This window comes from Lemur catta, chromosome 5 (assembly GCF_020740605.2).
Source record: "Lemur catta isolate mLemCat1 chromosome 5, mLemCat1.pri, whole genome shotgun sequence".
Taxonomy (NCBI): domain Eukaryota; kingdom Metazoa; phylum Chordata; class Mammalia; order Primates; family Lemuridae; genus Lemur; species Lemur catta.
Genome location: NC_059132.1, coordinates 59120992 through 59133741, shown reverse-complemented (window position 1 = coordinate 59133741; position 12750 = coordinate 59120992). Strand labels below are relative to the sequence as shown.

At 34.9% G+C, this 12750-nt stretch overlaps 1 protein-coding gene across 3 annotated transcripts in view; it reads right to left on the bottom strand.

Annotated features, from left to right (window-relative positions):
- The window catches only part of CDKAL1 (CDK5 regulatory subunit associated protein 1 like 1), a 584442-nt gene that overhangs the window by 138830 nt on the left and 432862 nt on the right, over positions 1–12750 (bottom strand). For all 3 annotated transcript variants that reach the window (XM_045551876.1, XM_045551874.1, XM_045551875.1), the window contains one exon: positions 9585–9765. In XM_045551876.1, the coding sequence (XP_045407832.1) occupies positions 9585–9765 (181 nt within the window). The remainder of the gene's footprint in view (positions 1–9584; positions 9766–12750) is intronic.

Sequence of the window (12750 nt, the reverse complement as noted above, 5' to 3'; positions counted from 1 at the left end):
AAAAAGTTTCTCACAAAAAGATAGTGACAAACCTTTTCTATATGCTGTGTTTTCCTGTTTTTTTGGTGTGTGTATGTGTTTAAAATAAACACATTGTGTGTATGCACTGAATTCATAGACAGCTAGATTTGGGAGAGCCATTATATTGTCACTGAACAAGCTTCTGTATACGATTTAAGAACATTCTTTATTCAACATCTGTTCCAAGTGGTCATATTACCTTGGTTTGAACACCTACAGCAACAATATACTCCCTCACAGGAAAATCTGTCATGGACAGGTTTGGCAAAGCTGGCTCTGTCTACCCCAAGAATGTCCCTCAAGTCCTTTTAGAAACATTCACTCACACTCCTCAGGGCTGGAAGTGTCCACTGTGGCCTTGTTATCCTAAGGGTAAAAGTTCTAGAAACTGCAGGTAAGTGAACTACTATTCTTTTATGCTCACGTATATTTAAAGATGTTACCTTTACTCTCTGTTTCTAAGATGTAAGACAAGCAAGCAGGTGGTAATCACAAATAAACATTTGAAACCAATATAAACATTCTAACAGCCATTCATTCTGTCTAAATATTCTTATGACAATTTTATTATTTTTCATCAAAATTTTCTATAAAGGGAAGTCTGGAATTGATAGCTAAGGATCAAAAGACTTTTTAAACTTAAGTGACCTTTTCTAGGCAGACTAAGAATCTCAATCACAATTAAAAATACTATTGGAATTACTTGAATGAAGACTAATGAAGGAAGATTTAATGGAATAGGCAATATAAACATGCAAATTTGACCTTTCATCTAAAAGTCCAAGGTCACTCTCTCATTTGGCTTAGGAATTTCACCATTTAATCTCTTTATTCATTAATAATCTTGAAAAAGGTAAGAAAAAATTTTAGTTTACCCTGTTTATGAAAATATAACAATTTATATTCATTATAAACTTAAGAGGGTTATACTTTTTTTTTTTTCAGTAGGTAAATAAAGGATTGGCAAAGGATTCACCCGTACTCCCCCATACAAAAGCAAAATGCAACTGAAGGGTGCTTTATCCATTTGGTGATTTAAATGGTTAAGAAATACACATAATTTAGTTCATTTATCAAAGCTCTACTACAACACATTAAAATACTGAAACTTATTTATATTAATGCTAGTATTTATGTAAAAAGTAGTTATGAAGGGAAACTATACTAAAATTTGTTTCATGTCATTTATGGGGGACATTGTTGGGGGACTTGTTTTTACCCTCCAGAACTGTAGGACAGTTTCTGTTGTTTTAAACTTTCCTCCCCTCAGTGTGTGGTACTTTGTTGGCAGTTCTAGGAAACTGACACAAAGAGGTTTAATAAAGAGAAAGCTGTGTGAGGGAGAGAACAATGATAAAGAATCCCAAAACACTGGCTCTTGAGAACAAAACAGTGTAACTGAGAATGATAAAATAAAACAGCTTCACCATTTGGCCAAGGACAACCTTGAACCTAAGGTTACTATTTCAGATTGGAGCACACTGGAAAGTTGATGATTTCCCAACAAGTGCTAAATAATAAACAAAAATGATTCTGCTTCAAAAGAATGAGAAAACAAGCCACAGACTGGGAGAAAATATTTGTGAAACACATACTTAATAAAGGATTGTTATCCAAAATATACAAAGAACTCTTAAAACTCAACAATAAGAAAATGAACACCACCATCAAAAAATGGGCAAAAGACCAGAACAGACAGCTCACTAACAAAATACACTGATGACAAATAAATACATGAAGAGATACCCAACATTGTATGTCATTAGTGAGTGACAAATGACAAATTAAAACTACAATGAGATACCGTTACAAATCTATTACAATGGCCAAAATCCAAAACACTACCACCACCAAATGTTGGTGAGGATGCAGAGCAACAGGAACTCTCATTCATTGCTGGTGAGAGTGCAGAATGGTACAGCCCCTTTGGAAGATAGTATGGCAGTTTTTTTTACAAAACTAAACATACTTTTACTATACAATCCAGCAATCACGTACCTTGGTATGAGCTGAAAACTAACGTCCACACAAAAACTTGCACATTGATGTTTATAGCAGCTTTATTCACAACTGACAAAACTTGGAAGCAATCAAGATGTCCTTCAGTAGGTGACAGGATAAATAAACTGTGGTATGTCCAGACAATGGAATATTATTCAGCACTAAAATGAAATGAGCTATCAAGCCATGAAAAGACCCAAAGGAATCTTAAATGCACATTACTAAGCGAAAGAAGCCAATCTGAAAAAGCTACATATTATATGTTTCCAAATATGACATTCTGAAAAAAGCAAAACTATAGAGCTGGTAAAAAGGTCAGTGGTTTCCAGGGGCTGGGCGAAGAGAGGGATGAATAGGTGGAGCACAGGGGATTTTTTTGGCAGAGAAACTATTTTGATGATATTATAATGGAATATACATTCACTATACATTAGTTTAAACCCATAGAATGTACACCACCAGCAGTGAATCCTAAGGTAAACTATGGATTTTGGATGAAAATAATATGTCCAGGTAGGTTCCCTGATTGTAACAAATGCACCACTTTGGGGAGGGATGCTGACAGTGGGGGAGACTGTGCACATGTGGGGGCAGGGAACACACGGGAACTCTATGTACTTTCTGCTCAGAGTTGCTGTGAACCTAAAACTGCTTTAAAAAATAAACTCTAAAAAAAAATATTACTTCTATGCCAGGACTGGGTGACTGAAGTCTAAAAATGTGAGCAAGACGCTAAAGGGCTATGTTTAGAAGATAAAAGACAAGACAAAAAAGGCATTTGAAAGCTGATCTTATGCAATGAGTTCTGCTTCTGGCTAAGGCAAACTAGCTTCTATCTGACCAATGGTCTTGCCAAGAACAATTAGAAAAGGTAAATAAAATGTATAATATTAAACTATTTAAACATCCAAAAGCTACCAAGGTGGTGAGGATCTGAAAGACCAAGATCCTAGAGAGAAGGAGAGTCCACAGAAAGAGCTCAATATTTAGAGTGACTTTTTCTGACTAGGTTTTTAAAAATTTGTAAGTAGTGGCTGAGCGATGAGCATGCATGGAAAAGCTAAGAGGCTGAGACACCATGCCTGATGCATTCTCATGAGCCCGGGGAGGCGAAAACTAGAGATGAAGATCTACCATGAAGAAAAGGCACCACAGAATTTCAGTTGGGAACTGGAAGAGCTACACTTGGTGGTATGTTAGATTCAGCTCGTAGCAGCTCTCAAAAGCTAGCTGTGTGCATCTCTTCCTAATTCCCTGTTCAGTGATGTCACACTGGTAGTTTGAAATTGGCAATGGTGGAAGTATTTACACAATGGGAATTGCCAGACACTACTAATCAGAATCCCTCCTCCTGAGAGTCAGTTGCTAAACACTTACCAGCACATCACTGGCTGCATTCAACAAGTAAGGGCAAGCCAGAAATAAACCAACCCTCAGAAAGAGTGCAAAACGATCTCAAAAATCAGTCTCAGATAGATTGTAATAATCAGGCCTTAACTTAGCACCTCACAGAAGCAAAATTAAATCTGCCCTGGAGGAAGACACATTATAGTCTAGAAATGTACAGGTTTTGTTTTATTTTTTTAATACACAATAATTACCATTCAATAAAAAAATTACTGGGTACAGAAGAAAAAACAAAAACAAAAAAGACAGTAGAGACAAACCAATCTGAGATCCAGATACTGGAGAATTTGAAATGGACTTTGGGATAATTGAGTAATATGTTCAAAACACACAAAGAAAAATATGAAGAATTTAACTAGAACACTGATATCTATGAAAAAATTAAACTGAAATTCTAGAAGTAAAAAATAAATCAACTAAAATTAGAAATTCCACAGATGATTTGACAGCAGATTGAAAACAGAGGTAGAAAGGATTAGTGAACCAGCACCTCACAACCTTTAATGCATACACAATCCCCTGGAGATGCAGACTGTGACTGAACAGGTCTAGGGTGGGGCCTGAGAATCTGCATTTCTAGCAGCCTCACAGGTGATGCTAACGCAGCTGCTCAGGAACCACACCGTACCACTGCTGCTGTTGGCCAGGGATAATTATGAATACCAGGAATCCAGAAAACAGGTGAGGAGAAAATATCCAGATAGAAACATGGAGAACAAAGAATGCAAAGTATAGAAAAGAATATATCAGATAATGGGGAACATAAAACATCTAACATGTATAACTGAAATTGCAGAAGAGATGAGGTGAAATAGAGTAGAAGAAATATCTGAAGAATGAACACCTGAGGTTACCAAACTTGAGGAAAGAGAAGAGGGCGCAGAGTAAAAAAGCACCAAGAATCCCAAGCAGGACGAATACAAAGAGGGGTACTGCCAGCAGGAGGCTCAGGCAGAGCAGGGACTATCTCCTACAGACCCGCTTTTGTCTAATGGAGTAAATTCCAGTGAAATCCAGGGAAGACCCACGAAATTATTGAGAAAGTTGTTTCAGAAAAACAAACAAAAACAAAACAAAACAAAAGCCCCAAACCCAAATCTAAAAAAGCCCACTGCCTGCAGACTAAAAGAAACAGACAGTACTAAATAAAAAGAGGCTGTCAGACTCTTAACACTCTAGTGGTAGGATCAGGCTGAGAAAATTACACAGCTGTAAAAACATGTGCACCTTTCATAAAAAAGGGAAGATGACTCTACATAGTGGAATCAAGCAGCCAAAGGTAGAGCAAATATCAAATTCACAGTCCCAGGGATTATGCAGGGTTAGTACCCTGGAGATAAGAAGGGGATGAAGGAATTTTGGGGACCAACTTAGAATTCTGCTTACCACATTGGGCAATTCCATCAAGATATTTAAGGAAGAAATAATACTAATTCTATACAAACTCTTCCAGAAAAATGTTGGGGGAGGAAGACTTCCCAATTCATTCTATGAGACCAATGTTACTCTGATACCAAAATTAAGATGACATTATAAGAAAACTACAGATCAGTATCTTCCATGAGCAAAAATGCAAGAAGTGTTCACAAAATATTACCAAATCAACAGATACATTTTATTAACAGTAATACATAAGTAAAGTTTATTCCATAAATGCAAGGTTGATTTAACATTTGAAAATCATTCATTGTAATTCATAATATTAGTAGACTAGGAAAAAAACCCAAACCATACCTTTATTTCAACAGATGAGAAAGCATGTGATAAAATTAAATTCCATTCCCTATTAATGATTAATACACACTCACACACAAACTCTGTGAAAATTAGGAATAGAAAGTGACTTTCCTAATTATAAAACTACAGCTAACTTTTACACTTAATGGTAAACTTCTGAAAACTCTTTCCTTGAGTTTGGGAAAAAGACAAAGATGCTCAATTTTATTTAACAGTGTACTGGAAGTTCTAGCCAGTACTGCAACACATGAAAATGACATAAAAGTTATGAGGATTGGTAAGGAAAAAACAAAACTGTAACTATCAGATGTCTAATTGTATACATAGAAAATCTGGAAAAAAAAACACTACAGAAAAACTATTAGAATTAATAAGTTACTTAGATAAAGATAAATATATTTAATACAATCACATTTCCAAGTAGCAGCAATAAAAATATGAAAACTAACCATTCAAATAGTATCAAAGGGAACACACATGTAGGAATAAATTTAATAAATGATATGCAAGACTTACATACAGAAAACTATAAAATATTATTGATAGAAGTTAGACAAGATCAAAACAGATAGAAAACTTGATATTATTACAATGTCAATTTTCCCCCAATGATCTACAGAATCAAATGACCTTAATCAAAATTCCAGCATAATTTTTGGTGAAACTTGACAAATTAAGAAAAGCAAAGGAGCAAGAATAGTTACGACAATTTTCAAGAAAAAACAACGGAGTTGAAATACTTATACTGCCGATGTCAAGACTTATCATAAAACTATGGTAATTGACCATGAGTGTTGGTGGGCAGATTGAGCAGCAGACCAAGGAAGAGAATAAAGTGAGAGGACAGACCCACACATGTACAGACACCTCATCTACGATAAAGGTGACCTGTAAAGAATGAGATTTTCAATAAACGGCACTGACTGAAACAGATATTTTCACGGGAAAAGAAGCAAGCAAACTTGAACTTCCCCCCCAACCCAAACATACCTCATACTTAAAAATAAGTTGTAGTTGATTTTAGATCTAAAGGTAAAAGACAAAATGGTAAAATTTCTACAAGTACATTGATGGGTATCTTCATACTGGTGTGGAAAAGGTAAACATTTCTTAAATAGGACATAAAAAGCACTAACACAAAAAGGAAAATATTGGTAAGTTCTACTATATTAAAATTAAGCACGTCTGTTCTTCAAAAGGCACCAAGAAAAGAATGAAAAGTCAGGTGAATGAATAGAAGATATTTCAATTACCATGACCTACCAAGAATTTGTATCTACAATACCTAAATAACTTCTGTAAATCAGAGGGGTGGGAAAAAATTAAGCTCGTAGGTCAATAGACAAATGGGCAAAAGACTTGAACAGGTACTTCACGAGAAAGGATATCCAAATAGCCAATAAACATACAAAAGATACTCAATATCATTAGTTAACAGGGTAATATAAAACCACAATTAGAATTACATTACATTCCCATCAGAATGGCTAACACTAAAGACAAAACAATGCCAAGTGCTGGCAAGGATATGAAGCTTCTGACATTTTTATACATTGCTGTTGGGACTGTAAATTTATTCAGTTACTTTGGAAGACTATTTGGCAGTATCTAGTAAAGCAGATCAATTTCATTTTGTACGACACAGCAATGACACACCTAGCTAACCACCCAGTGGAAAGGTTTCCACATGATTGAAACAAAAGATAAAAACAAGAATGTTGACAGCTATATTAGTTGCAATATTAATATCAGGATGTTGAAAATACCCAATTCCCCTTTAACACTGGGAGAGATAAACTGTGATATATGCATGCTATGGAACACTATATAACAATGAAAATCAATGAAAGTATGGCTACTTCTAAAAACATATAGTTTTACCAACATAATGTTAAGCAAAACCAAGCCAAACCAAACAAATCTTCAAACTCAAACGTTCAAACATAGATAAACCCTTTCATTTATATCAAGTTTAAAAACAAGTAAAACTAATGTTTAGGGTTAGAATGAGGGACAGTGGTTTCCTTTGGGGAATGGCAGAGGACAGTAAATGGAGGGCGTGACAGGGACTTTTGCGGTATTGGCGGTTTTATTTCTTCATCTGACTGGTGGTTACACAGAAGTATTCACTTTATGAAAATGCTCAGCCATATACTTTTTTGTAACGATGCTATAGTACAAAAAACTTTTTTGTTAAAGAAGTAGAATTAAAAAAAGAATGATTCCAACTATGAAAACAGTAATCACGTCAGTAGTTGGCAGGAGCTGGAGATGCAGGGAGCAGATGATTACAAAAGGGTAAGAAGGAATTTTGGGGGCTGATGGAACTGTTCTATATCTTTTTTTTTTTTTTTGAGACAGAGTCTTGCTCTGTTGCCCAGGCTAGAGTGAGTGCCATGGTGTCAGCCTAGCTCACAGCAACCTCACACTCCTGGGCTTAAGCGATCCTCCTGCCTCAGCCTCCCGAGTAGCTGGGACTACAGGTATGCGCCACTATGCCCGGCTAATTTTTTCTATATATATTTTTAGTTGGCCAGATAATTTCCTTCTATTTTTAGTAGAGACGTGGTCTGGCTCTTGCTGGTCTCGAACTCCTGACCTCGAGCGATCCACCCACCTTGGCCTCCCAGAGTGCTAGGATTACAGGCGTGAGCCACCACGCCCGGCCTGTTCTGTATCTTCATTGTGATACAGTAGGTTATACTACTGTATGTATTTGCCAAAATTCATAGAACTGAATACCAAAAAGAGTGAGTTTTGCTGTATGAAAGGTATACCCCCAATAATAAATACTTTGGATATAAAAGAGAATGAATGAATTTGGCTTCTTTTTATGTTTGTGGAAACTTAATTATCTGTGGTGTTATAATCTACTTTTCTCATTGATTAAATTAGAAAGAAAATTAAATGGTCTATCTCCAAAATATCTTCTTACTCTTGTACTGACAGAAACTTGTAAAATCAAAACGAACAAAAAAAAAAATCGGGGAAAACAACGAATGCTATTTACTTTGGATTTATGACATTCATTTTTGGTTTTGGAAAAAACAGACTTGAGAAATATACATATAAATGTTGTGTTTAATATTCAAATATGGCGTAAGAAAAATAATAGTAAGCTCTGAGTTATTTCTTTTCATATTCATAAAAAATTTGAGGAAAGTTAATGATAGGCTATAATTTTTTTTTTTTACTTATTAGAAACAGAGTAGAAAACTTTCAGTTATAAAAAATTCTATGTCCTCTTAAGGTTTATTTTACATTTTGCCATATTCAGCCAGTGACTCTATAATCTAAACTACTGGTTTTGAGACCATTAATTTCTGGGGAATTATGGGAAAACAGCTGGTCTTTACTGGATCTCAAACTTATTCACATTTATTTTGAGATATCTTATTCTAATATATCTATAAATATGAAAGGATGAAATTAAATGGAAGCTCATTGTGAAAGCAACATACACCTGAAAAAAAAATTAGATAGCTAGAAAGAGAGATAGCATCAAATCTATCCCAGAGAGACCTAGGAAAACCATGGGACCCTCAATAAGTAACACATTATTTAAAAAGTAGGGTAAATATAAAGCTTCATTTACTCACAAATATTTAAATGTTGCCTTATTTTGAAACATCTAAAGGTTTAACTTACACACACAGGTAAATACTGGACATTAAAAATTTTGGCCAGGTGGCTGGTCGCAGTGGCTCACACCTATAATCCTAGCACTCTGGGAGGCCAAGGCGAGAGGATCACTCGAGGTCAGGAGTTCGAGGCCAGCCTGAGCAAGAGCGAGACCCCTGTCTCTACTAAAAAATAGAAAGAAATTAGCTGGACAACTAAAAATATATATAAAAAATTAGCCGGGCATGGTGGCGCATGCCTGTAGTCCCAGCTACTCGGGAGTCTGAGGCAGAAGGATTGCTTAAGCTCAGGAGTTTGAGGTTGCTGTGAGCTGGGCTGATGCCACGGCACTCTAGCCTGGGCAACAGAGCAAGACTCTGTCTCAAAAAAAAAAAAAAAAAAAATTTGGCCAGGTGTGGTGACTCATGCCGGTAATCTCAGCACTTTGGGAGGCCGAGACAGGAGGATGGCTTGAGGCCAGGAGTTCAAGACCAGCCTGGGCAATACAGTGAGACCTTGTCTCTACCAAAAAAAAAAAAAGAAAAAAAAAAAGAAAAAAAATTCTTTTTCAAAGTCATCTGAATCTTACTCCTCAAAAGAAGAATAGGGTGATTATATTTTAGTTGCCTAAGGCCATTTAACTCATCCAAGGTCCCCCTGACCCCAACTTGGAAATCTCCCCGTATTTTGTAACTTAAGGGTTATATCATGAGCAAGTTGTGTGAAGGCAGACAACACAGCTGCATTCTTGCAGCTATTGGCAAAAAAAATAATATCTTACAAGAAAAATATCTTACCACTTGTGCTGGAACTTGTTCCATTTTTGCAGCAGGAGTTCCTGGTCTTGGGTAAAACTGGTTAATAAAGAGGCTTGGAAATTTGTACTCTTCAACAAGTTTCACTGTTTCTTGAAAATCCTGATCTGTTTCTCCAGGAAAACCACAGATAATATCTGTAGCAATAGTTATTCCAGGAACTCTAGAAAATAACAAGACAAAAATGGATAAAAGTTGACTACAAGCCATAATTATTCTATTTCCCTGACATTTTAAATACCCTTATTTTGGTAATTAAAATTTATTTTTAGGAAAGGGACACTAGCAAATAGTTTTAAAGAACTCTAAATACTAAAAGATTAAAATGAGAAATAGTGGCCCCTTGCCATTCCCAGACAAATCCATTATTAATTCTTTTAAATGTTTCTTTGTTCTTTCCTCTATATTTAAAAATAGATGCTTATTCTTCTATTTACAGGGTTATTGATTTCTAGGCAATAGTTACTGACTTCTCTATTATGGGAAGTGAGGTTTTAGCTATTAAACTACTCTATCTTTACCCTCTCCCAAAGTAATCACTGAACAACTTCCAGTTAAATTAATAATACAGTACTTCCATTGGTATGATTGCAAAGGTAATGTAGAGACAACTGGTATACCATCAAGTTTTGTTTTTCTACAATGTTTACTTTGTCCTAGAGTTAACAATTATCTCTTTTTTAAAAATGCTTAATATTCTATGTACCTATGCTAATGTTTTCTAGAAGCTGCATCAGACCTATCAAAAACCAATACTATTTTCTAAATATTCAATGTATTATATAATTCACCACTTCCCATTTTTCCCCTAGAAATGCTACTCCTTTCTTCAAGTGTCTGTTGCTTTTACAATGAACTGGCTGCCATCCTTCAACGTGGCTCCTTGGTATTCCTTTTTAAACTTCCTTTTTTTCCTGGATCCCATGTTTTCATAATTCTTGATTAACTCCCTCATTCGGCTAGAGTGTGCTTTCAGAAGATTCATCAAAAAGAGAACCAGAGAAATGGTGTTGCTGTTGTCTTAGCATGTCTGAACATGTTTTAGGCCTCACAACTGATTGATGGTAAGGTTGTGCATAGCACTCCAAGTTGAAAAGTATTATCCATCAGAATTTTGCATTGTTTTTTCTTTAAGCTGGCAAAATTGCTGATGGGATGTCTAGATTCACTCTGATACACATTTCTTTCCATGTGCACACATCACTCTATTTTTGAAAGCTTTTAGGATATTAACTTCATTCTCAATGTTTTAAAATTTCATGATAATTTACCTTGGATTGTCTCTTTAAATTTTCATACAAGGTACAATTTGGAGACTCATGGTCTTTAGGTCTAGGAAATTTTCTTACATAATTTCTTTAATAATTTTCCTCTCTCAGGGACTCCTCTACTTTGAATGTTGAAACTACTGGATTGACCATCTCTTCTATTGAAAAAAATTTAATTCAGTATTATAGTTTAAATTTTTCAGAACTCTTTCTCATTCTCTAATTCTCCTATTTACATCATCCTGGTTTTGTTTTAGAGATGCAACATCTCTTCTTATTTACCTGAGGAAATCAAAGTTTTTTGCAATTTTTCTTCCACTGACTGTAGTTGTGAATTTAGTCCCTCATATTCATGGTTGAGACTTTCCACCAATTAATACTAATTCTTGCTGTCCTTTCATATTTAAGAGCAAAGCACTGAATGCTTTTCATCATAGAGTGATTAGGTAGCAAGCTGTCCTGTTTTTGATAGGCCCAAATTTAGCATCCTGGAAGTCATTTTTCTGTGGTCAGTTTTTCCATAAGTATGCTACAATATCCTATTGTGTTTTAAGAGTATAATAACAACAGAATGACATTGACAGTATTAAAAAAAATCCAGTATTTTTCTGAATCCATGAACAACAGGGAAAACAGCTGCAAACATTTCAAATCACTGAATAAATAGCTATATCAATTTTCCCATCACCTAAATGCAGTTCTATGTGGACAAATAAAACAGTTTACCTAATTAAGATATGTGAGATATTTTAGGGCATAACAGAGAACAAGAGATGTACCAATGAGCATAGTCAAATTATTGGATTCCTAGTAGAAACAGCTTCATAAAAACAACAGCTTTCCCTACTTTGTAGGCATACTACTTTAATGCCTGTGTGAAAGAAGTATGACAAATTTATTTAAAAAAAATTTTGTTCCTGATTTCTACTTGGTCTCACCTAGCTATTAATTTGGCTGAACTTTAATTAGTAAGATAAATTCCAAGGACTGAAACTTTTCTCTGTGATGATAAATAGAAAATGGGACAAAATAAAACAATATATTTGAAAAAGAATTTTAAATTTTTGTCATGCTATAAACACATTTTTTCTTCTTTAACTGTAATTATCACAATTGTATTTGAAAAGTCATAAAAATCATATGCTTTTACAGTAAGTTATAGATCAAAAGACCATTTTTCTAGACTACCTAAAGCATGTGAAACAGAAAAATTATGTGAATGATTTTCAATTAGCTAGTTTTACACTTGCCTTTTAACTACTCCTGATCAAAAGAAATCTATAGCTAAAAATAAAAGTAATGGATCACAGCAGATAATGACAGAGAAAAATATTTCCCCTAGGAAATTAAAAAAAAAATAAATCTTAGAAACTAAACTGCCCATGAAATACTGCAAAAACAAAGGTTATTGTCCTAAGCTACAAATTGGAATGAGTTTGGCACTAGATTAAGGGGTATTCCCAAAGGAAAGTACCTTACTGATTTCCCCCTATCCGTCTTGATCCATGATGGTTGGGCTCAGTGTTATGTAACACCTGCTTACTTTGGCTTTAAGGTCCACAGTGAAAAAGAAAAGACAAACCTTTAAAAAATTCATAATAAATGTTGAGGAAGGGGATGTTCAATGCATGGATATACGTGATAATCTATACAAAAAGTTGACTGATAACAGGAGAGGGGGCAAGCCACTATGAATTAGTGACTTACACTAGCCAATATTTAAAAGTAAAAGCAGTTCAATTGGTTTCAAAGTATATAAGAATATAAACTGATTGCTTATATTTTTAAAGACTACACTTTCTGTTAGATGAGGCTCATCTATACATTAATTTTACATATGCAAATGATGCTACTTACATTCTTGAAAATAATTTGGCTCC